Below are 25,288 nucleotides of genomic sequence, written 5' to 3'. Positions count from 1 at the left end.
TGGGGATTTCTGGTACAACAGGCATGGGACTGCTCAGTACAACAGTCCAACATGCTTTTAGACTATCTGAAAAACTTAAAATTATGCTAAGTTTCCACAGCTTATAACTAAAAAAAATAAATAAAGACATAAAGAAAAAATTCCAAAGCCAAAACCCCAACCATCAAGACACAGTCAGTCCCTGCATTATGACCCCACACTCGGTCTCCTCTATCCACTCCATCCCAGCTACTGAAAACTCCTTTTTTTTTCCCCCCTTCATTCCTATGGACTTGAGAGCTGCTCTGCAGTCTGCCTGGGGGTGGAGCAGTCTGAAGGGTACAAGCATTCCTCTTCTCCATAAGCAGCGAACAGCAGCCTAGACTGTTGGGCAATGTCTACAGAATTGTGCTGTACGTTTAATGCTCATCCAGCCAACAAGGAAAGGAAATCCAGGAGCACCCATCTTGGGGAAATAGTTGCTGTAGGAAATGAGAAGTGCCAAGCCTGGTTCCAGTAGAGAAGAAGCAATCGGGCACACTCTCTCCCCTCATACTTTTGAGATGCCACCAGAGCACAGTATAAGCAGGAGGAGGGAAGTTTCAAGCCTGGAGTAGGTACCTCTCCAGCATTTCTGGGCACCTCTGTGTTCAGCACACCCTGGTTATAAGCACCTAATGCCCCAGGGTCATGGTGAGGCTCCAAGGTATTGACAAAGTTACCCCACCCCCTGCTGCAGTATTTCCCAGATGTGTTGTAGACCTCAGGCCCCAGTATACAAAATGTAGCATTAATGAAGCCTGTGCTGCTTATGTCCACTGCAGGAAGTGACATTTGATGCAAATGCTGTTATATAGGCACAGTGGCAGCCCCCTGGGAAGAACAGATTAATAGCTAAACTCTTATTTAAGAGTGCTATTCGATTAAAGCCTGAAATTTAGAAGCCTTTGAGTATAATCTTTTATCTGAAAAATGCCACTCACTGTCAACATCGATGTCTACAGTAATTATGAAGATTCACAAGGGATGTTTAGATTTAATAATAGGTCTTTTAGAAGGTACTCCAAAGGTTACTATGTGCCTTCACATCTAACTTAGCACCCTTTTCTGGGGGTTAAATATTTACGTTTGTCTGACTAGGTAGATTTAAAAATAAACTCAGTCATGCAAGCATAAATTGAAAATGAGGGCATGAACTACATCTGTAATCTTACCAGCAGACAGACACAGAGGTAAAGAGTTTCATCAGCTCCAAGAGAAAGGACACATGTTGCAGATCTGCTTGCAAGAACAGACCCATCCTGTACTCACCTCCCATTACCAAAGCACTCTCCATGAGATACTTCTGCACCTTACAACAATTGGTTCATTAACACTTTACATCACTGATTTTATTTAAACCTCATTAAAGGGAATTTTTTTCACACTGTAGTTTTCTTGAAATAAGCAAACAGACTACATGAATTTGATTTAGCCTAAATGTCATATTTAGAAAGGGAATTACAGTCTTGTAAAAGTTCATTTGTTTAAGGAACTCACCTGGGCTTTCCCAAAGTAGAATGAGTTCCAACAGGAATGCCAGTCTATATTGTTATAGCCTGTAAAATTATTTTCTGATTGCATCTAGGAAGTTAACAATTTTTTTGTCAAAAAAAAAAAAAAAAAATCTTAAAGCTCTTTTCTGTTGTAATATGATCATGATAATCACTCAAAATTTCATCTGATTTGGTAGCAGAAAGGTTGTGAGTGAAGAGCCACCTTAAGCTGCTGGAGTTAGCTCTGGAATCTCACCTGCCAGAGAGGAACAGGGCTAGCCTGTACCTGGCCTGAAGGATTCAGGAGTGAAGGTGATGACAGCTAAATTATTACAAAAGGCTTCCTCCCAAGAATCACCATCTTTGGCACCATCAGAGGGAGGAAAGCAACAACCATCCATAAACTAATAGAAATAAATCCCAAACACTATCGTTTGTGCAGCAATTACATGGAATATTTATCACCACAGAAATGAGTGGTGATCTCTGACCCTCTAACATTTTTTTGCAAATGAATCCATTAGTTCCAAACCCTTCCTCTTATCAGTAGATGAGCCATAAAGCATTGCAGTCCTAGGTGTAGGTGAGCAAGGAAAGAGATTAATTGTATTTGTAGCAATGCTTGAAAAAGGAAGCAAGCTGAGGATCTGCAATGAGACAGTTGTTAAATTTAGCTCCATACAATGCAATTGCCTTAGTAAGCCAATAAATTACTCTCTGCAGCTTGACTTGGATTGTTGCAAAGGTTTGAGTTTTAAAGAGCAGATTTTTATAGTTAAGTCAATACTGGCTTCTAGACTGCTTTGGGTTTTAGCACATTTAAGCTGCATCCACAAAGCCGACTTACAAATTAATAAATCTTTCCTTTAATTCCGTCTGCCAAGAACAAAGATAGAACACTGACTACTGCAGGAGCCATGTTAGTGATGTAAACCAAAGGACTGGGGATTAAACAAGGATTACCGAGCGCTAAATCAATGTGTTTCCTTTTCTGGCTGTGTGTCTGTGGTGTGAAAGTATGGATCATTACATAAAACATGGCACATGACTGCCTGGATTAGTGCTAGACAATGTTACAGCAACACTGAGATACAAATGTTGATGTTTAAGCATGACCAATGTGCTACCAAGAAAGTGATGGCAATGACTAAGGGAGAAGGCATGGGGGTTTTTGTTGTTTGGAGTATTCTGAAATTCCAGCCTGGGTTCCCCTACTGTGTTTAATCCTTGCCCTACTCTTCTGGGGAACGCTGAAGGTTTCTTTTGTAATGGGAAGAAAACTATTGAGATCATACTGCTGGGTAGTTTTGGCAATTCATTAAAGGATCTCACAGTATTAAATAAACCCCTACGTCTGCACTATCAGAGCAGATAGAAATGTAAATTTTCAAAATAGAGTTAAATTGAAGCATTCCAGTTGTGAAACTTGCTGACAGCATCGAAGTAAGCATGGAGCAAGTAGCCATATTCTGAACACCAAATTATTTGTTCCCTGACCTTACTAAATCCTGTCTTGCCTTTTGGCCAGAGTTTGGGCTAGTTAGTCACACAGCTGTTCTTGTGTATGGTTTTATTTACCCCTTATCAAACACCAGAAATAACAGATCTGTTTGGGTTGAACCACCTGGTCCCCTATGCATTTTTAAAGTTATCAGCTGCATTTACTCAGCCTTTTAAGAATTTTGTTCCAGAGAAGTGACATCCCACCTCCCAATACATTAAGTAATGACACACTCCCAAATACGTTTAATGCTGATGTCTGAGAAGTTTCATTGTAGCTATTGGTGGTTTATTGCCATTCAATACAATACATTGCAAAAACTTGGACACTATAGTGTATTATTAAACCATAAAACTGGGACCATAACAACATAATCTCTCAGCTGTGGACATTTTTCTTATCTGATTAATAGTATGAAATATATCTATGTTCTACCAGCATTACTGTGTACTGCTTTATTCTGACTTATCTCAGAGGAATTTGATTTGCAGCTTGGTATTCTAAGAACAGGGGAAAGAGAGGTGGGGGCAGAGCAGTGATGGGGCAAATCGAGACACAGGAACAACTTGCCCCTGTAGGTTTGGTGATGTAAGGATTCCGGAAATCACAAAGGGTTGTGAAGCAAACCACCTCTGGCAAGGTGCTACATTCCTTACAGGGAAAGGAGAAGGGTGGCAGGGAGGAAGAGTAACTAGAGCAGGCCATACAGTGCTTGTGCACCAGCTCATTTCAGTTTGAGAAGTATTTGCTTTTACACCCTCACCATCCTTTTCTAAAAGTTTTAGAACACTAGAAAAATCCTGTAAACCACAGCCTACACCTCCAAATAAGCCTTTGCTCACCCAGAGGAGCGTGTATTTATCTCTCTACTATGAATGGTCATGATGCTGAATGTTCCAGTGCCACTGGAGACAGCAGTGGGAGGGGCTGAGGTTTTGAAGCAGCCACACGCACTGCAGAAGAACGATCCTGGAGCAGCATTGACTGTCTCCTTACAGGAGAGTGACATGACTATTACAACTTGATGTTGTAATTAAAAACAAACAAACAAAAACCCCCAACAATAACAAAACTCCAAAACAAAACAATTGTTGCATTCCTTTGAGACTACAGCTGGATGCCATTTTCAGGTGCTTTTAGCCCCATTTTTTAATGTGCAGTGGACATTATTAGGGCAGAAAAAAAAAACCACTATAGAAATCCTTTGGCACTTTCTTGACAGCAATGATCAGCTGCAGGGCTGATAGATCCTGATTATGTCTAGCTCAGGGAATTTAGGGAGGACATGAAAATGCTGAACCTTTATTCTGCTCCATAGCTCTGGCATCTCATGCATGCAAAGCTTCTTTTTCCAGGTGCCCATGGCACTGCCTGCTATAAATACGTTCTGACATTGGTAAGATGAAGGTTGGTGCATTGCATCTTGCATTAACTTTGAACATGGCAGACAATGTGGACATGGCATTTGTCCTCATGGTAATAAAAAAAAATTGCTGATATGAAATCTCAGTTATTCAAGGAGACATTGTCTGTGTTCACAGAAAAGCATCTAGGCAGGTTTCAATGTAATACTTATGGTAAGTATTGTCTTTTCAGATTTTTTTTTTTGCCTCAGATATTTTGATAGCATGCAGACTTGGCATCAAGCTAAATAGAGACATTGAGTCTCTATAGTTTTATCTGTTGAGCCCATCTGGTTTGAAGTAGTTGACAACAAGCAGGAAAGGGAATAGAATGAAAGACTCACTTCATATTTGCTGAAATAAAAGAAATGTGTAAGGCAGTGCTCAAACAAAAATCACCCTGGGAGGAGGGCACTGCTCCTCTCTTACTAGTCCTCCCTTTTAAGATGATTGGAACAGAAAGGTTTGGCCTGCAAGCCCTTCTCACTCAGCTCTGACTGCCCACTATTGGAGCTCAGGCCCCAGCCAAGAGGCAGCTGATGCAGGTAGGCTGGAGAAGGGGGGGAGAAGGGGAACCCTCAGCCCCCTGGAATGAGAGACAATGGTAGCACTGAGTAAGCAGACTGAAAAAGCAAACACAAATGCAGAGCCCTTGTCCATCAGCCAAGCTTAGCCCACTGAAAAACTAAGTGCAAACACCGCACATGAAGGTGCTTCACTAAGTTTTACATGTTGTTTATTCAGGTTTTTTACTTCTTTTCCAGTTTACAAATAGAGCCCAAGGACTTCACGCTGAATACCTGGGCACTTGTGCAATTACCCCTATCACAGGCAGGTACAGAAGTGTCCTGCCCTGCCCACTGAGACAACCACTGAACACCCTTTCCTTCCCCGGGTACCAATGACCACCAAGAGCTGCTCATACAGGAACTACAAAATTCTGCAACTGGAACTCGGGCTAGAACTGATATAAAAAGGCACTTGGGATTTCAGTGAGGCACATTGTATGAAATGTTCATCCTCCCACAAAGGTGATCAGAGGCCTTTATCAGCCTCTGGGATCATAAGATGGAAGTTGCTACACAAGTTTGCATGAGTTTACACCATGTAGCAGCTAGCCTTGAAATGCATATGCTCTTTCCCTCTGTGCTGCTCTATCTCCTTACAGAATTAGGTCTTAAATGTGATTTTTCTGGCTTTTGTTCTTAATCTTTGTTACTAGCTCAAATTTATAATTCTAACATAAATAGGAGTGATTTATTGTAATTATTTTGTATAGGCTGCTCTTCATAAACTTTAAAAAAAAAACTGGGAAAACATTTAATTTCCCATATGGAAAGAACACATTTATCATACTTTACTCAGATATACTTGGCCAACTATTGCACATATATGCAAAACATATGTGACATATTAAAGGCTGAATTTCATAAAACAGAAATGCTATGAAATGTGATATAATAAATATATTATACAGACATATGTGGACAATTTATAAAACTGTGGTATCTCTGGTAAATTTATAATAGGTCATTTCTGTTAATGGAGGGAGGAATGAGTGCATTTTTCTGCAACATGCAACACATACACTTCTTTACAGAGACTGAGGGAGGTGGACCTTTGAAAAGCAGACTTGTACATATATAGTGTATATGAGGAAAGGCCATATTTTTCAAAATTAATGTATATCTTCAAAACTAGCTCTTGCTTTTTGCACTGGTCTCCTGTACAACATACTGGAGAGAAAAAAATAAGTATGAAATAGTATTATTGGAGATTAGCATACCTCTCATACACTAACTAGATTTTCAGAGCCAATGGGCATCTTGCTTTAACTGAGCACATTTTATGCACACAGGCTGTGCTCATGATAATGACCAGTAATAGAAACCTTTGGGTACAGTTCTGTCAAACATGTATGTAAATTAAATATCTTACAGAGCAACTTAATTAGAGTAATTAAATGAAGAAAAAAAAATCTGCATACCTTTAGGAAAAAAGCTACATACAGACAAGCCTCTACACCCAGAGACATAGCTTATAGGTATGGCTGAATTATTGCTGGCTCATTATCCTCAAATTCTGATTCAAAGACTACTGCCCTTCCTTATTTATGTCTGTGTGCTTCAAATATCAAATCTTTGCTTTATGAAACAAATCCATTTTTCTCTCAGATCGCGTATTTGCAAGTTTGGGCTAAAGTTCTCTCCGGGTTCATTTTTTTGTGTGATCGTGCTCCAATTCACGCGATGCCCAGTTCCTCCCTCTGGAGGGAGCCTGCTCTTCAGGCACGGCCGAGCAGGGCTGCGCCTCTGCAACACCCTCGTCCACGGCAGCCGCGGTGCAGCGATACCCACCCATGCACCATGCAACACCACCGCTCCCCAAGCGCGCACCCCCTTTGGGGCGACACAGCCCTTCCCGGACACACAGGCTGCTTAACAGAACGGCGGGTCAGGCCATTGCACCCACAGTCCCGCCGGCAAAACCGCGTTTGTTTTCAACCCATCATGCAACTGACCAAAAGAACAAGCAGCAGCTGTATTCTACCCCAGCTATATTCAACCGGCTCACAGCAACTTTTCCAACTCCTTGGGCAAAGGTGCTAAAACTTGTGAGTGGAGCTGCAGTAGCTCTTCCAGCACTCCTGCAGGCAGCCTCTGTCCCCCTAACCTGACCTGTGGGTACCTAACCTCTTTCCAGCCCTTTACATGGGCAGATCATTGCACAGCATGAGTGAACCTGCTTGTCTTATTCCTTTCAAACCAGATCAAGATGTAACTACCCCCTTGGCCAGGGATACAGGCATCACAAGCTGAAACCCACTTGCTGGAGACAGTGAGATCTGCATGGAGGACAGCACAGAAGCTGAGGTGGCCCTGAACCGTGCAGCCTTACTAGCCATGGCTCCTTATAGGAATGCACTAGGAAGCCCCCAGCTCATGGGAGACTCACAATATGTTGCGGTGCCTGCAAAACACCTTTTTTATGTTTGCTGCAGCCCTTGGGTCATTCTCCACACTGCAGCCCTTCTGTAGCAGAAGGAAACCAGAGTACTTGCTTCCCTGGTAATGGCTGTGTGTACGCGTGCTTGAGAGTGAAGAGATGGCAACGCCCCAGCATGCTGAGAGGCACCTTCCCAGCTCCCTGAACAGGAGGAAAGATTAAAAAGAACATCGTGAAGTGTGGAAATGGTGTGTATGAATGCTGCAAGCACACAACTCTCATTCCTATCCTACACTGAATTTAGTCACATCCATTAAGAGGGAAAAAACACCAACACCACCACTAAAAAAAACATTTTTCAAAAACCTGAGCTATTCCCAAGTTTTTTTTAAGTGAGTGGTCAAGCAAAGCCCTCCCTTGTTTCACCTGTAGGTGCCTAGTCCTATATTTAACCACTGAGGTAAGTGGTGTGGTTTTCAGACCTTTGTAGCAATCAGTAAATTCAGCCTGTACCTCTGGAAAATGAAGCCACATGGCTAATTTATTCACTAGCCCCGTTTGGAAGAGACAAAGGGTGCTTGTAACCTCTGTGCTTGGGCCTGTTTTACCAGCAGCTTTTAAATACCCAGTGTTATGAGTGACTTGAGGCAACCACAAGTGGAATCATTGTCTGGAAATTTTGCAGCCTTCCTTCTGACTGCACACCATGGGCCTTGGTGACGGCACGTACTGTGTGAAGCTTAAATATATATGTAATCAAATCATACTAAGTCATTTTTCAAATGAAACTGCAATACATATAGATAAGGCATGGCAGTAAATGATATACCTTGACTAACTGGCTGACAGGTAACATATAATTGACATGTTACAGCTTTTCTGTGACTTTCAAAAGGTTCCTACCACTCAATGTGCAGTGTTATGGGGTTTTTGTTTGTTTGAAGTGGACCTTTTGTTCTAATAAAAAAATAACACTGCTTGTTTTCAGTACCTGGAATGCTCCCAGCCAGTGAGCTAGGCATTGCTACATCAGGTGGAAACACTTGTCCAAGCCCCAGTGGAACTTGATTTTAAGGGCTAAAATACAACATGAAATGGACTACTGACATACTTAATAATAACATATGTAAGCACCTGGCATGTTAATGGCCTAAAAGCCAGGTTAGAAATACTATTTTCACAGTTAAAACTGGAGTCTTGATACAGCTGCATAGTCTCTCTTTCCCATTCAGACACAGGACTTATGAGGTGGTTCTGCTAGCACAGAGGATAAACTAGTGATTCTGAGGGCCCACAGCCATAGGTTGAAGTTCTGTGATTTTTCCTTCTTCTAATGGAGATAAATTAGAATTCCTACAATCTGTGCAAGGATCTTGAGCCATTTTCTATAAGAACAGTTTAGTCTTGGTGTCTTGCTTCATGCAGTCGTCTCAGCTCTTATGCAGCAAAGTATGACCAAAAAGGTGTGTGGCCACTCTGCACTGGGAGCCAGAGACACTTCCTGCAGCACTCACTCTGTGTCTTTAAGGCAAGCACGGGGTTATCAATCCACACAGTGTACTGAATCCATTTCAACCTGGGACCCCAACCCTGCAAGCTCTTGCAGAATGAGACCTTGCCTAACAGGGGCAGCTCCAGCAGCCAGGGAGTGAGAAGTGAGAGAGCAACAGCCTGTGAAGATTACCTGTTTGCTTTATATAATAAATAATTACACTAAACTAATTATACTAAATAATTACACTTTAGTATTCCTCTGTATTTAAGTCATTTTGTGTTGTAGGGAAGATTTAAACTTCAGAGCAGACGAACTGACAAATACACACAAGTAAACAAGAGATGAAAGAAAGAAAAGGAAAAACATTTATAAATGTGACTGTCCAATGTCTTTTCAATTAAAATGAAATAAGATTATCTACATGTATCTACAAATATCTACATGTATCTACACTTTGCAGATATGATTCTTTGGTTGTCTTCACTTTTTTCCTACGCTTCAACTATCAAGAAAAAAAAGTGTTTGCATAATCTTTGAAAGAAATAATAAATATAACAACTTCATTAAACATTTGACCAAAGCTTTGGCACTAATCAGTTTACAGATAACAAATCATACTGAAAACTCTGAAATAACAGCGGCAAAGCAACAGAGCACATCTGAGAGCCATTTTTCACTGACTAATAATAAGCACAAAGCTATTTTACATCAACCTTTCTGAGAACATTATGATTTAGTCAGACACTAAGAATCTCACAATTCACTGCAAATGTCAAATAAAATACATATTTCTTGAACAAGTCTTTTTCATGGATTCAGATATATTTTTTTATAACAGAAAACCAAATTACATAAAATATTCATGTTGCCTGTATCCCTTCTTAAACCCTTCCAAAAAGTCTTGGAAGCCCAAAGCCCACTGCCAGCGACGGAATAAACTTTGCTATTAACACTGCCACCTGCTTAAGGGAAGGATTATGCTTTAAAAGGTTTTAAAGGTTTTTAAAGTTTTGTAGTGAAAATACACAAACATGGATGAATAGAGGACTTTAAAAAAATATAACTCCCTTCTTTTCATAGTCACATGGAAGAATCAGAAAAGTGTTCATAATACTGTATACCAACACAGCTGAGGAGCTGTTCAATACCTTCTCTGAACACAAAGGGACTGACGCTTTGTGACCATCTGACAAAACCCACAAGCTAACTATTCAAAACACATCACTGAAAAAGCTGTGATGAACAGGCCCATTCTAAAGGAAAAAAAAAAAAAAAAAAAGTACTTACCCACTCTAAGAGAGAGGATGCGGCAAGCAGGTAGGTGCAGAATAGGTGCTTTGGGACTACTGCAGTTTGGGTCAGTCAAATATAAGGGGTGAAGCATTCTGGGGGAAAAACCCTGAAGTTCCTCTAAAAGGCACCTCTCAACAGGAGAGCATAAAGAGCTCGGGAAAGGATATAGGAAGGCAGAACTGTGAGGCTGCCTGGGAAGCTGCCAGTTTACTAACTATTGCTGAGAATACACAACCTTAACCTTGCAGGTTACCTTCTCCCTCTACTCCCCCCAGGGTGGTTTTTAAACCTTAGCATCCATTGTTGTGAACACAACAAGCTGTATGTGCCTGTGCTTTTGGCCATAGGCTATTTCCAACAGCTCTGGCAAATGCTGTTGTGATTAAGTTGCCTCAATAAACCCCAAAACTCACAAGCAGGTCAGGACTGGGGGAGAAGCAATCAGTTCTGACTGCGAAGATTCAAAGTGTTCCCTTAAGCTGAACTCTGCTTCCTCTGAAAGTCTTCTCAAAGAACAACCTGAGCCAACTGTGAACGAGGCCAAGCGTCCCCGAGGTAAAACAAAGGCTTACATCGATATGTGCGCAATTCCACTCCATCCCCGGGGCCTACCGCTGGTGTCCGGTAGCGCTCACGGCCAGTCCCGCAGCCCACCCTGCCCGGTCCTAACGTTACACGTCCCATGGGGGTGGAAAACACCCACGGCACCGCCAAAATTGGTGGAAACACTAAATCTCCACCAGAAGACCCGGCGGACGAGTGAAAAGTGGGCAAATTACCTCACTCTGCCGCCACCCCGTCCTCCCACCGCTCCCCAGTGGCCCGGCTATCCCCAGTGCCCGGCTCACTCGTGAGGCATCCGCAGGACCGGAGGCACGGGGGTAGGGAGAAAGGAGATAACGACATATGGCTTCATTTATCAAAGTGCAGCTGCGGGTCACACCGCGACGATCATCGCCCAGCACCCCCCGGCCCCTCGCCTCAGGTCTCCGCCGCCCGCTCTGAGGGCCCTCTGGAGGGTGGGGAGCGTGACGGAGCGCGCGGCTTCCTGCGATTGGGCTCTCCGGCTGTCGATCAGGTCAAGCTGGCCAATCAGCTCATTCGTAAGGCGGGAAGAGAGGGAAAGGCGGGAAGAGGGGAGGAGGGCGGTAACGGTCGCGGCACGCGCGGCAGCTGCAGTCCCTCGCGCCGTCGGCGGCCCCGCGGGGCGCGCGCGGCTCCGTTATCTGGGCCCGTAGTCGTAGGTGGCGGGCGCGCCGGCCGAGGAGTACATGTTGGCTGCTGCCGCCGCCGCCGCGGCCGCGGCGTTCATGTGGTGATGATGGTGGTGGTGGTGATAGCTGTGCCCGCGGATGCTGGGGAGGGGGTACGGGGCGGGCCGGCTCTTCGCCCCCAGGTAGTGGTCGTAGGCGGCGGCGGCCGCCGCCGGCGGGTACTTGTAAGGGTGGTGGTGGAGGGGCTCCGAGGCGGCGGGCTCCAGGCGCAGTTCGTGGTGGGGCGGGCTGGGACGGCCTCCGCCCGCGCCGCCCAAGGGCACGAGGCCTCCGCCGCCGGCGCCCGGCAGCGCGGGGCTGAGCACGCGGGACATGAGCTGCTGGTGCGCGGCCTCGGCGTGCAGCGGAGTCCCCCCGGCCGCCTCCCGCTCGTACTCCCGCCGGGTCTCGGCAGCATCTGCGGGGGGCACACAGCGTCAGCACCGCCGCCCCCCCACGGGCCAGGCTTTAAATAATTAATTCGAACAACTAAAACAAAGCGGTGCGCCAAGAGAAAAGCCAGGCTGGCGAGTGAAGAGCGCGGCGGCGTGCAGCAGGAACCGGGGCTTGTGGGACAGGACCTTGCGACTGATAAATGCAGCTGAATTGACTGACAAGCCGGTACACGCCTGAAATTTTTGCAATTGTGTAACACTAAACAAATACAGACTTCCCTTTATTTTGCAGGCCCGGAGTGTGTTGGAAGAAAGGCCTTCGGTTGTCTTTGCAGTTGTTTGCTCTGCGTAATGGAAAAGGAGTCAATGGGCCGAGGTGCTGTTCAACCTGACTGCAGCTCCTGAATGGGAGTGAGTCGGCCCTGAACGTGCTGCCGGGCTGCATTAAAAGGGCAATGCGAGGAGGAGCCAGCGGCCCTTGCTGCAACCCTGACTGAAAAACTGAACTTGTAGCTGAAAAATCGAAAATGTGACACTAAAGGAAGAAGGCAGCGTTTTTTAAAGCACCGAAGTTGCTTAAGCACAACAACAGCAAGTGGTTTAGACCAAGAAAGAGTGAATAAGACTATGAAGGTGGCTATTTTTGATTAAAAAATAGCTGGTAACACAAGCTCATTAGCAATGGAGCCATGCCCATTGCAGTGGCCATGCACAAGCATGGTGGGCAAAGCTAGCCCCAAGCATGCATGAGATCCTGTGCAGGACAGCAGGTCCAAGGTGACAGGCTGGCCTGGCTGTCTGGGGCTCTCACCTTTCTCTGTCCCGTTCTGATGGGCTGGGGAAGACACTGGATTCCGGGATCTAGCAAAAGCACTCATGAGAGGAAGGGCCCCTGGCCTGTGATTTCTGGGCCTGGAAGAAAAAGGGCAGAAGTGATACAGAGCCTGTGGTATAACAGAATGAGCACCTGGAACATTGCTGCTGTGAGCTGCAGCTGGCAAATGGGGCTTGGCCCAGTGTACCCCAAACTCTATGCAAGCCTTGTGCAAATATGCACGTGAGAGTGGAGGTGAGAATGGGGTGTAGTTCAATAAAGACACAGCCTTACCAGTCCTCAGGGTCACAGTCTCTGAATCCCTTGGCAAAAGGGTTGCTGGCAATCTTCAGTTGTGTGATCTGTAAGGGGAAGTAGGGAAATGTCTCAGCAGGGACTGACACGGGGCTCCCCGGTCAGACAGCGAGCACGACCCTGAGCAGGGGCTGGGAGTCAGCAGTGCCTGGTGCAACAGAGAGGGCCCAGGTGGCTGGTGGAGCTGGGGCATTCTGCTACAGAGCACAAGCATGAGCTTTCCCTCTGCTAGGAAACGTGGGCTGTCTAATAGGAGTTCAAGGCGAAGGGAGAGGCAGCCTGAGTTGGCTGCAAAAGCTGTGTAAATGCACTTGTAAGAAAATGCCACATTATATGGGTCACCACCGGAGCAGCTAAGACAAATCACTGGATATATCATACTTTGGTATTTATTTAATTCGCCGGGGAGAAGGCAGGACATTTTCTATATTTAAGCAAATCCACGGATAAAGTATGTGATTGTGAGTTTCCGGAATGGGTTGAAAAACAAACTTTAAGCCCCTCAGTGACAGTTCCAGCCTTAGAGGTCAAACTGATAGAAAGCAGGAGAGAAAGAGCAGCTGTCCGGAGCCATCAGGAAAATGCCAGCCGGGGAGGGACTCCGGAGCCCCTTAAAGGCACAGCTTTGCTCCGGCCCCGCTTTCTCTCCCGACCAGGGTGTCAGTCTGGCCGCAGCATCCCGAGGGGGTCCCCGGATCGCTTTGCTCGAAGCCGCTGCACAGGGTGGCTGCACCGCCACCGCCTGCTCGGGGACAGCCCCGCGATCGAGCCCCGGCGAGGGCTGCGGCATCAGCACAGAGCGAGGCGGTGTGGAGAAGAACCCCCGCTATGAAATTGAATTTGCACTCCCGCCTGGGATTCCTGCGCCTTACATTACACTGATGCGATTTAAAGAAGCAATTAAATTAGATGCTGCTCAAAAATCCGCATCAGATTAGAGAGGGTGGATTGTTTTGTTTCGTTTTTTTAACAATTGTATTCTGGGGAGGAACAGACCGCTATGAGCTAAAGAAAAGTAAAATTGCAGATTTATCCAAACAAATTGTGAGTGACATTTCGCAGCGGGACGCCTGTAGTTTCCCAACCAGCCCCAGTCTCGGGTTTACATAGGTAATGAGGTCCCCCGGGCGGGGGGAAGCGGGCGAAGGGGCTGGAGCTCACGTCGCTTCCCCAGCGTGTAGCGATGCAGCTCTGCGCAGTTCCCTGGCTATGGGGTTCCTTGCGCTGCCCCGGAATGGGTTTAACAGATGAGGAGGAGGCGGGAATACCTCCAGATGCCCCCACCGGACACCCGCAGGCGGGCGAAGGCGTCGAGTCAGCGCCGGGCGCACCCATGATAGCTCCTGGACGACCCCAACCCCCATTTTTCGTTGCCCCGGGTCCCTCTGCAGTCTCACCCGATGGTTCTGGTAGGCAGTCACGGCTGTGAAGCGCGTCTCCTCGAAGACGAAGGTTTTGAAGTTCTCCTCCGCGTACTTCTCGCTGTCTTTCCGGGGGTCCACGTAGACCACGTGAAAACGCGGCTGGTATCTGTGCATGGAGTTCAAAATGATCTGAATGATAAAACGAGCAAGGAGAAAATAACTGATCCAGGAAGAGCAAGAAAGGAAAGCGCAGCCCCCGGCCCTGACAGCTCCCCCCGCCCGGGGCAGCCACGGGGTTGGGCAGGACGGGGGCGCGAAGCTCCTGGGGAGGGGGCAGGCAGGGGCACACCACAGGGATCACTGCGATGTGAGTTCCCCCCTTGCAGCCCCGCATTTGACACCTTCCCCCGGGAACACTTACATGCCCGTTGTCATCCAGCAAATTGTTGGTCAGTTTTAGCTTATCGAAGGAAACGATCTGCTTCATCCATTGCGCCCCTTTTGCCGGGGAGTCCGGGTGATAGTGCACCCTCCCGGGGGTGGCGGGGTCAGCTTTGCCGGCCACCAGCCAGGAGGAGCTGTGGAAGGCGTACCTGCGGGGGGAAGGCACCCTCAGCCACAGCCCAGGGGAAAGCGCTGCCTCCCCCATCGCTCCCACTTCCTATGGCATGGAAGGGAATGTCTGTTTGTTATGGGGGGCAAGTAATATTTTATCAGGTAGCCAAAGGAACTGGTGGAAGAGAAATCTACAGGTGGAGGAAGCTTACGGCTACCTGTGCAGGTTTGGCAGAGAAGCCACAAAACCCACCCATTTCCCTAAAAAAAAAAAAAAAAAAAAAAAAAAAAGGAAAAAAAAAAGTGAAGAGTGGAAATTTAGGTATAGATCAATAACAGGTCCAGAGTTTAGCAGTCTTATTTCATTCTTTCAAATTGCATATTCACCAGTAACATTTAAAACAGATAAACCAATCTTCTATACATGTGTTTACTTTAAAAGCCAGTGTTTGCACAGGGGGAATTAGACACCGTTGGACTTGAGCAGAAACATTACTTTTTAAAGATATACTCAATTGGATGTTATATATCCCACTTCCCTTGACAAGCAAACATTTCTAGGACGCCCTGAGAATTTGGATATCTGTCTAAATATTTATATATTGGACCCTGGCGATTCCTACGCAGGCTGCCTGCTCAGCGTCCTGATCTGAAGCTAAACACATAATGTGCCTTTCACTGTCTTGAAATTAAAGGGGTTGCAGACCAGACCACATCACTGCCTTGCAAGTCACTGGTTTCCAACGCCTTCCTATGCTGCTGCTGGAAACAAGGGCAGGGTTTTGTGGCTCAGATTGCCGGTGTCTTTCCAGAGTACAAAACCTGCTCTCTTCACCCAAGCACCCACTGGGCTCCGTGGCAGGTCTGACAGAGTCCCGGGATGCCAGCAGGGCTGGCAAGGACAGGCCACCTGCCCCAGCTGAGAGGCTATGGCACTCGAGGATTACTTGTGGGGGGAGAATCTTATTACAAGGAACAAGCACTCACTGGGCAGAGATGGAGAGCAGTGGGATGGAGGGGGCTTTTCTGGACAGGACAAGTCAGCTCCTGCCCTGCTGCCCCACAGAAATCTGTGCTTCTGCCCACCCCATGCCCACTTGCCTTGTGCAAAAGCCAAGGGGTGCCCTGCAGGCCCCACACCCAGCCCCAAACTCCTTGCAACGGTGTGAGATGGACCCCAAGGCAGCTGCATCCCACATCCTCTCCTAGTCTGGCACCGACCCGACGGCACCTACAGCTCTGGGCACCGAGAGTGTTACTTGCCGGTATCGCTTGTCGTCCACGGGGACGAAATCCATAAGGAGCATGTAGTCAGCCATGGGATCCATCCCGAATATCTTCACCTGGAAGGTGGGGAACATGCGCCTGGCAGAGAGAGAAGGGAGAGGAGAGCTGAGTTGATGGGCAGCGGGGAGCCCCGAGGGGCCGGCACGGGTATCTGTGCCCTCCCCGACTCAAGGGTGCCCAGGGACGGGTGCAGGACCTCCGCAGCCCTCCCGGCCCTTCTCCTTCAGCTGCCCCGGCGTCCGCCCTGTTGCGATTTCAAGTTCCTTCGCAGGAACCACCGTTCAGAGCGAGAGGAAAAGGCAGATGCAGCAGGGCAGAGTGAGCAGAGGGACTATCGTGTCCCCCGGCAGCATCTCAAAGGACGAGCCGGGGCAGCGATGGACGACCCTGCCTCTCCACTGACTCAGGGGCCGCTTATGGCTGTCACACAAAATGCTCCGCCGGGGTTGTTCGCAGGGGCTGAGGGAGACACAAATGAAAACTATTTCCTCCCCGTGGTTTCCCCATCTTTCCAACTGACCTGATTTGAGGGAGATGCAAAGCATTAACCCTGTCTCCGGACCCACACCCGAGCAGCGGGCAGAGCTCCGGGAAGTTCAGGCAGCCCAGGGGGACACGTCTAGAACCTCCAGCGGGCGACGCGAGGGAACAGAGTTCCCGTTTACGCAGCTTCTGCCCCCCGATTTCTGCGTCCGTTTTAAAACAGCAGTTCCAGCTGCAGCGTGGTCTTTGGGGCCGGCAGGAGACCTCCCGCAGCATGAAGGGCAAAACGCAGCCCCCGGCGGGCAGGGACTAGAGAGCAACGGGGACATCTGAGTGAATCCCCCCCTGGCTCCACTTCCTTGCCAGAGCATGGTGGGGCTTCTGGTCCCCGCAATTTGCAGAGCTAAAGGAGAGTGCGAAGGCGCCTGTGATTACCGGACCGGGCAGGTCGCCTCCCCCCCACTCCCGGGCTGCTCTGCTCCTTGCAGACCCTCTGGGACCCCAGGCTAAGTAGGGGGCGCGGGAGGGCACGATTCCTTCGAGGGGCTGTGGATCGGGAAGAGGTTGCCAGAGCCCCCGTCCCTCCCTTCCTCTGCAGACCTCGGGGACAGGTCCCGGCCCGGGGATCCCCGGCGGTACACGCCGAAGATGCGCCTCGCGTCGGACTCGTTACGGCTTCAGTTTTGTTCGATATATTTTTTTTTCCCGACTTGGAAATCAAGTGGGCGATGGCGGGAGGAATTTCGTGGAGACAGTTTGCGGCCGTTGAAAAACCAAACTCCCAACAAGCCATGAAAAAAACAACCTGATCAAACCCGGACATCGAGAGCCCTCCCCGGCACATACTCGGGGAGTATGGCCGGACGTGCTGTGCGTCTTCCAGGGGCTTTTTTGGTTGTGAGCCGCTGCTCTCTGCGCCGAAGGGAGGCTGCCTGCCCTCAGCTCGGCCAGGACGATGGGGCATCGGGGTTCTAGCCCCGCAGCTCCTCCAGCCCTTGCCCGGCACTATTGGCCGGCATCAGGATCGAGAGACTGCGTCTCCTTCTCTGTAACGCTTTAGCAAACTCCGGAGGACGTTTCCAATCACCCCTCTGTTATTAGTGTTTTGAAAAGTGTAAAAGCCCCCATTAGCCTCCAGTTCCGGTGTTTCTTGTTTTAAAACTTAATTTTAAACAAACAACCCGAGATGATAAGACCCACCTAGACAAACAGCAGGGCCAGCCCAGAGGCACTGGGAGAGAACAGGCTTTGCAGTGCCTTTCCTAAGCCTTTTCATACTCGTTTTACCCCGTTTTCTCCTGGTTTTTAACCGCCTGTCAGGATATTTGCCGGTGTCATAAAATAAACGAAAAGGAGGGGGAACAGCCCTCAATCCAAATCGAATTAGTTCATTTCCGAGACCTTTTGGAGTGCAGTATTTGCAGTCCTTTCGCTGTCCTGGGAGAGAGAAGAAAGCCCCGTCGAAGAGCTCCTGTTTGCAGAGAGCCTCCGCCTCGAGACGGAACAATCTTTTCCGCTAAGGAAAGCAAAGCCGAGCCCGGCGCCGGGCTCGGGGGCCGCGGCCGGAGACAGCGGGCTGAGCGACCCGGCGCCGGGGTAGGCACCGTCTGCGGGAAATCACGCCCGGGTTCCGCAGAGCAGCGCCCGCCCCTCCGCCAGCTGCTTTTCCACCGGGCATATCGTTAATTTTTTTTTTTTTTTTAAAGCAAGCTATTTTTTAAAAAGCAACTTCGTATATAAAAATATTTTTTTTCTTTTTAAACCCTCGGAACCCTCAAAACGGCTGCAGGGAGAGCGGCATGGCTGCGATCACCACCGGTTGCTTTGGGCCCTTTCGGAGCGGAGCCCGACCAGCCGCGCTGTGCCTTTCTTCCCCGGCGAAGGGGGCTGCAGCCGCCGCAGCCTTCCCCGGGGCGAACTGAAAACAAGCACCGGGGGATTTACTAATTTGTTTGGGTTTTCTTTTCTCTCCTTAGCCCCGCCGAATCCCTTTAAATCAAGGAAAGAAAGCAGAACCCGAGCAAGGCGCTCGCCCTCCTCAAAGGCAGCGTTTGCTCGGAGCCAGCGCGGGGAAATCTCCGCAGCTCTCTCCGAGCCGCCGCGGTCACGGCGTTTCCCGGCAATCGCAATTAAATGCAGCAATTAAGAACCTTAACTGTGGCTCCTCGTTCCCCTACATATTTTGTTCGTTTCTAACGCGGTCGCATCAGCCGCTTCCTTTGTGCCCCGGCCGGGAGCAGGATCCCAGCCCTGGCCCGCCGAACTGAGCCATCGGTAGAACCGAGAAGAGCAAAGGAGAGCTGGACTTAGCCAGGATCGCTACTCGATAGTCGGGAAAAGCAACAGTCCTGGAGGAGTTTTCAAAATGCATAATTAGCCTCCCTTTGCGTCCCGGCCGGAAGGAAAAGATCTTCCCATGCTAAAAATTTAGTTACAGGTACTGCACGGGTTTGTTTGTTAGCTTTTCCTTTCTCCCATGACATTGCTGTCCTCTCCGGGAGCACAGTGTCCCCTACAAACACAGATTTAAGTCCCGTGTGGGATAACTGAAAGCTGAAGACTCTGGCGGAGCACACCGTCCTTTGCAGTGACACCCGGCGGCTGAGCGCACGGCGCGGCTTCCCCGAGCCGGGCCGGGCCGGGCCGGGCCGGGTCGGGCCGCCCTGCCCGACGCCCCCCGCACGCCTTCGCCTCCAGCCCTCCGGGGCCGCGCGTTCTTCCCCGCAGCGCCCGAGGCCTTCGGGCCGCAAACAGCTCGCAGATTTCGCCCCGGGAGAAGCGCTAGGATCAAATGACGGCAACCGCCAGGCTGGGCCGCCCGGCAGCTTGCCCTTGCCCAGCCTCGACTTTCCCCCAGACTAATTCAATCGCCTCCGGCCGGGCCCGCGATTCTGCTCTCCCGCTCCAGCTCGCCTGGGTGCCCGCGGCCGGGGGAAGCGACTGAGAGCTGGGGGCTCCGCACTGACCTGCCGGCCTTAGTGACGATCATCTCGGTGCCCAGCTGGTTGAACTCGTCCCATAGCGCCTTCATCTCCAGCTGGACGCTCACGTTGGCCACCTTCGGGTTCTTCTTCACCGGCGCCTTGGCCGCGGCGGCCGCCCCCGCGGAGCAGCCCGAGACGGCGGCCGGCCCTGCGGCGGCTCCCCCGGCGCCCTCGGGCGGCTCGGGGCCTGGGGGCGGCGGGTTGGTCCCGGCCGCCGCCGCCGCCCCGCCGAAGGGGTAGCCGTGCTGGGGCTGGGGCGGCGGGTGCGGGTGTTGCTGAGCCGTGCAGGGCTCGTAGTGCGGTGGCTCATGCTGTCCGTACGGGTCCCCCGGGGAGGGGGAGAGGTGGTACCCCCCGGAGGCGTTCAGGCTGCTCAGGCTGTTGGCCGTGAAAGCTGCAACATCGCAAAAATGGGACAGCTGGGTGAGCCAGGGGCTGGAGATAGCTGAAATCATTCCAAAAACAGGCGATCAGGGCTCCGTTCCGGCTCCCGCTTTCCCCCCCAGCTCCGCGGCGCTCCGCGCGGCCCCCGCCTCCGCGCCGCGCCGGCTCCGCGGGGTGCCCTCCGCCTCCTCTCCTGCCCTGCGCCCAGCCCAGCGGGGCGCCTCCCCCTTTCCGCTTTGCTTGGCCCCAGCCCCGCTCCCCCCGGGGCAGGCGGGGAGCTCGCTGCTCCCGCTGCCTGCCTCGGCTCCTTTTTTTTTTTTTTTTTTTTAGGTGTTTTTTTCCTCTTTTTTTTTTTTTTTTTTTTTTTTTTCCTTTGCAAACCCGAGAGATCTGCCAAGAGCTGCAGCGGTGCAGCGCCCATGCTATCTTCTGCAGAAAGCCTCCCTCCTCGCCGCACACGATGTGGGACAAAGCAAACTTCCCCCCAGTCCCGTCCCCCCACCCAAAAAAAAAAAAAAAAGATGCGAGGAGGAGGGGGGAAACTCCAAGAAACCGTTTCTTATTTCCGTGTAGCTACGGTGCTGCAGGTAACATCCCTCTCTCTGGGGCCGCGGGGCCGCAGCTGACAGGGGAAGACAGATCTAGTTTGGTAGTGCCCCCTTCTTTCTGTCCCCAGGGGAGAGAGGGGGAACAGGAGAAAGACTAGAGTAAAGCTCCGGGGCCTCGCCGAGGAGCTTCACAGACGTGCCCAGCCGCGCAGCCCTCGGCCGCCAGCCCGAGAGGGCCCTGCGGCGTGTGACAGGCCGCCCCGGGGAACGGACGGTTCCTTTGGATCCCCTCCGGTGCTGAAAGGCTCCTCGAGGTCCTGAGGGTTTCTTGATTTATTTCCACCGCGGCCCCCAGGCCGGACAGGGGCTGCAGAGCCGACGGGAAAAGAGCCCAAATCCGCCGCTGCCCCGGACACTACCAGCGCTGCGGGAGGATGCTCCAGCACCTCCGTGGAGACGCGGGTACAGGCGGCGGAGCCGTCACAAGCCGCCACCAGGACACGGGCAGAGCTTTATTCTTCAAGGAAGAGCTGTGGGGGGCCCGGGTGTGCCGGGGGGCATGGTAAAGCCACCTCCGAGAGGGCCCGCAGGCAGGCCGCACTCCGTACGCTCCCCCCGGGCCCTACCGCCGGGCCGGGACGCGTGTAAACACTCCGAAACGCGGTGGCCGGGAATCCCGTCCCCACAGCCCTAAAAGGCCGATCGCGGCGCTCACCTTCCATGTCCCTGGTGACGGTGCTGAAGTGCATCTTCTGCGAGCGGCAGCCGGGGCGGGCGGGCGCGCTGCGGCCGCCGCTGCGCTCCTCCAGCGCTCCCTTCCCTGCTTGCTCGGCGGCGGCAGCGACTGAAATCAGAGAGGCGATACTGAAAGCATTTGCCTTGGGAGACAGAGGGCTGTTTTCGTCCATAGGGGAGACACCAATGCAGGAGCAGCAGCCGCGGCAGCCTCCCACTACGAGCCCCCCCTCCCACCCCCTTATTCCCCTCCTTTCTACAGCACCATCCAGGGAGGTGCGAGCGAGACCCCCCTCCTTCCAGGCGGGGGGAGGGAAGCTTAAAAATAATAATAAAAAAAGATAAAACAACACAACAACACAACAGAAAACAACCCAATCCCTCTGCGTTCCCCCCTCCCGGGAAGGGTGGTGGGGGGAAAAAAACTTCCCCGGGACCCTTTGCAGCCAGCGCCGGGCACCGCAAAGGCCAGATCGAATCCTGTCAGCGAGAGGTAATCGGGGAGGTAGGGAGTGGGAAATAAATAAATAACCCCACGAATTTTTTTTCCCCGGATCTCGGTTTCTCTCCCCCCAACTTCGTTCCCTGCGATTTATTAATTTATTTTCTCTCTTCCTTTCCCCCAAACACCACCTCCTGCTTCTACCCCCCCGTCCCCTCCTTTTCTTCTGCACGTAGGGAAAGTGGCTCCCTTATAGGCGCTTTCCCCCATTCAGTGGCTGGGAGGTGTCACATGGAAGCCGGGGGTGTTTGCCTGCAGAAGCAGCGGCGGCGAAAGCGAAGTGAAACTCCTGCCGAGACGGTGTCAAAGGGCTGGGGAGGCCCTTCCCCGCCTCCCGGGCACAGCGAGCGGCCGGCGGGGAGGGATGGGATGTGCTGCGGGGCGGGCGGAGGGGCCGGCGGTGTCAATCACGGCTCCCGGAGCCGGCCGATGGGAAGGGAAGAACCGAGCCCAGCCGAGCCGAGCCCGGCTTCGCACTGCGGATGTCCCGTACCGAGAGGGGGTATTGCTCCCTTCCTCCAGCCGGTATCCACCGTGAGGCTGCGGGCTGTCCCAGCCCAGCTGCGGGGGCTCGGCGGCTGCGGGGACTCGCAGTCCTACTCGCCACAGCAGGCGGGGACTGGGCTCGGGGAGCGCTGCGGGCGCAGGTTCTGCCGGCTGCCTCTCCGGGACCGGATGGGTCCCACCAGCGCTGAGCCACCAATCCCCCAAAGCACCCACAAGCATTTGCACATTTTTTTCACCGAGAAAAGCAGAAAAAACCGGAAAGCAAGCGGCGGGGAGGCAAGTGAGCCTTTTCTCGGCCCGGTGTGAGAGTCCGCTCTGTCAGCAGCACCTGTAACGCGCGCCTGGCCCAGGGGCCACTCTCACACGACCGCCGAGGGTGAGCTGCCCCGATTCTTCTCCCTGCCCCGGCAAGGCTGAGGCGCTACTCACCGCCCGGCACCGACTCCTCGAAGAGCTGCGGCGTTCCCGGGGCCCTTCCTCTGCATCGGCGCGGGGCGAGGCGGCGCGCCCGCCCTGGCGGGCCCGCCCTGGCCCCAGAACCAGTCCCGGTACCAGCCCCGGTACCGGTCCCTCCGAGATGGTGGTTGCACCGAGGTCCCGGGGGGAATGCCCCGACGGGGCGGGCGGAGCCGTGGGGCGCGCCGGTGGCTACCGCCGCGATGGGGGTTGCATAACCCGAGCGATGCGCGGAGAGCCGGAGTGAGCAAGCGGGTTATATATAGCTGCCCTGTCTGTAGCCTGCGGGGCTTGATTCTTCTGTTGAAATATTATCTTTGGATGTGGTAAAAATATTTGGAGAGAAAAATCTAGACTACTCTTACATATTTGAGCATATGTTCCTGCAGCTAACGGCATAAGGGCAGAGCGTGACACGATCGGTGTTTCGTTCCTTCACTGCTGCTGGCAGCGCGGTTCCCGGCCGGGGCAGTTTCTATCCCGAGCGCAGGGACACGCCACAGAGAAGAGTTGTCCCGGTGCTGACCCTCGCTGTTTACCTGGCGGCAATACAAGGAGGAGGGGAAGGGATTTCCTTAGGGCACCTCGGGGCAATGTCGGAGGAAAGCGAGGAGCTGCGGGTGAGAGCCGCAGACCTCCTCCGGCAGCTCAAAGGCTGGACGTGGGGCGCAGCCGCGTTCCCCGAGGTGTGCCTGGCTCTGGGCAGCCTCTTCCTCGGGAGGAAAGAAAAGATTCCTCTTTGCAGATTCGCAAAACCCCAGAATCCAGCACCCCAGTACTATTGGGGAGTTCAGGGTTACTACCCGTGCCTTGATTGCCCACACTATTTCCCAGGTTTATCCCTTTCTCTTCCCCTGCCCCTTAGGTAAGGCCCCAGCTGCCTCTCGGCCTGTCCCCCTGCCCGGCGAGGTCGGGGCTGAACGTTCTCCAACGGGGAAACGGAACTCGTCGGGAATCGTTGCCAGGCGCCCTTCGGGGGCAGGTGAACGAGTCCCCATCCATGCGCCGGGCTCCAGCCCCGAAACCCCAAATCCCTGAGAGGATACCCCGCCGCCCCGCTCCCACACCGCTGCCCAGCCTCGCAGGGCCCGTGAGTGGCGCCGGGCAGAGCTGAGAGGACGGGTGGGCGAGACCAGCCCCGACTTCCCCGCGACAGGGCAACTCCAGCGACAAAGCAAACCCGGGAGAGCGGGTGGCACGGTGCTCGACTGCAAGTGGGGTCCTCTTTTCTCCTTCACCCCTAAAGGGGCCTAAACCCAGAGACCGCATTTGCCAGGCATCTCGCCCAGCCCCTCGGGCACTCGTCCTGTTCCCCGTCCGCTCCGCACCTCCGGAGCGCTGCCCATCCAGCCTCGACGAGAGGTTGCTAACCCCGCCGTTAGCGGTACTGCTCTGACCTGGCTCTGCAGTCGACCCTGGGTTGGAGTGTGGGGAGGGGGTATTGGATCGAGCCTGGAGACTGTAGGAAGGGAGAGGGCCAAGAGGACCTATGCTCTCCCCAGCTCACACCTCACCCGAGCAGGTGTTAGGGGATGTCGGGATTGTCCCGTCACTTCTCTGCCGGGAACGGCTCTGCGTTCAGAAATGCCGAGAGGCCGACGGTGAAGAAGAGCACGACCCCTACCCCCCTGCAGACACACATCTGCTTCGCTCCGAAGCACTCGGGCCCCGGCGGTGTAAAAGCCCGTGGGCGGGACCGAGGAAAGTAAGGCGTTGCAACGGCTCCCGTGTCCCCCCCGACGGCAGCCCCCAGCCCCGTGGCGGCCCCGAAACCGAAGCATCGCCGCCTCCCCACCGCTCCACCATCTTCCCCATCCCCGGGAGGCTTCTCCCCCTTGCCAAGTATCCGCTGCCGCCAACTCCCCCTTTTGTACCCCGCACCCTGCAACCCCCCAGACCTTTCAGATGTGGTGGGCTTCTGCCTTCGTCCTTCTTTGAAAGGGTTTCCCTGCCAGCACGGCTTCCCACGGGCAGGACCAGGTACCCCCGGGCTCCGGGGCCGTGCTTCCACCGAGCTACGGCCACTTTACCGAGGAGGTTCTCGGGTCCTCCAGCATAGGTCCCTCCCCGCACCCTGAGCCCAAGGCAGTGATGCAGGAGCGCGGCGGCCCTACAGGCTCTCCTCGCTTCCCGGGGCCGGGCTGGGATACAGCCCCACCGCCTGCCTCCTTCCCTCCGTCCGTCTTTGGCACTCACCCCTCTGTCCGCATCTCTCCCCTTTCGTCCTTCCCGCAATCCCTCCTTTCTGCCCGCTCTCCCCGGCCCTTGCCCGGTCCCACCGTTCCTCCAGCCCCCCAACCCTTGCGCCCCGACGGGCCCCCGGCGGGTCCGGGCTGTGGGTGGTGAGTCCCAGACTATGCAAGGGAGCTGGGGGCAGCCCGTCTCGGGCTAGGCACGGCAGCCCTGGCTCCTCGCTGAGCCGTGGGGACGCAAAAATCTATCAGAGGGACAAGAGCAGCGAGCCGCGGCTGGGGTCACGCAGGGCTGGGGGGGCCTGCACCGCACTCCACGCACACGTCCGCACATGCTGTTCTTTCCTCACACTTCACAGGTG

The 25,288-nt window shown here is 52.3% G+C and overlaps 2 protein-coding genes and 1 long non-coding RNA gene across 3 annotated transcripts; 2 read left to right on the top strand and 1 right to left on the bottom strand.

Annotated features, from left to right (window-relative positions):
* Positions 1–9,201: 9,201 nt before the first annotated feature.
* On the bottom strand, positions 9,202–21,511 carry TBX1 (T-box transcription factor 1). Its single transcript, XM_071762888.1, has 8 exons — positions 21,250–21,511; positions 19,585–19,996; positions 16,112–16,213; positions 14,715–14,886; positions 14,327–14,482; positions 12,909–12,976; positions 12,612–12,712; positions 9,202–11,823 (listed from the first exon to the last, which is right to left on the bottom strand). The coding sequence occupies exons 1-8, from the start codon at positions 21,440–21,442 to the stop codon at positions 11,375–11,377; spliced, it is 1,653 nt and encodes a 550-aa protein (XP_071618989.1). The 5' UTR covers positions 21,443–21,511; the 3' UTR covers positions 9,202–11,374.
* Positions 11,375–12,475, top strand: LOC139804988 (uncharacterized). Its single transcript, XR_011729630.1, has 2 exons — positions 11,375–11,548; positions 12,093–12,475. It is a non-coding gene; the product is annotated as an uncharacterized lncRNA (long non-coding RNA).
* Positions 21,512–23,327: 1,816 nt separating the features above from the next.
* On the top strand, positions 23,328–25,080 carry LOC139805315 (uncharacterized). The gene is made up of 5 exons (XM_071763596.1): positions 23,328–23,420; positions 23,600–23,824; positions 23,981–24,118; positions 24,257–24,604; positions 24,676–25,080. Exons 1-5 carry the CDS (start codon positions 23,328–23,330, stop codon positions 25,078–25,080), a joined length of 1,209 nt encoding a protein of 402 aa, XP_071619697.1.
* The last annotated feature ends 208 nt before the right edge of the window (positions 25,081–25,288 follow it).

The sequence above is a fragment of the Heliangelus exortis genome, chromosome 19 (genome assembly GCF_036169615.1).
Source record: "Heliangelus exortis chromosome 19, bHelExo1.hap1, whole genome shotgun sequence".
NCBI lineage: Eukaryota > Metazoa > Chordata > Aves > Apodiformes > Trochilidae > Heliangelus > Heliangelus exortis.
Note: the sequence above shows the minus strand (reverse complement) of the source record. Positions and strands in the feature narration are given on the sequence as shown.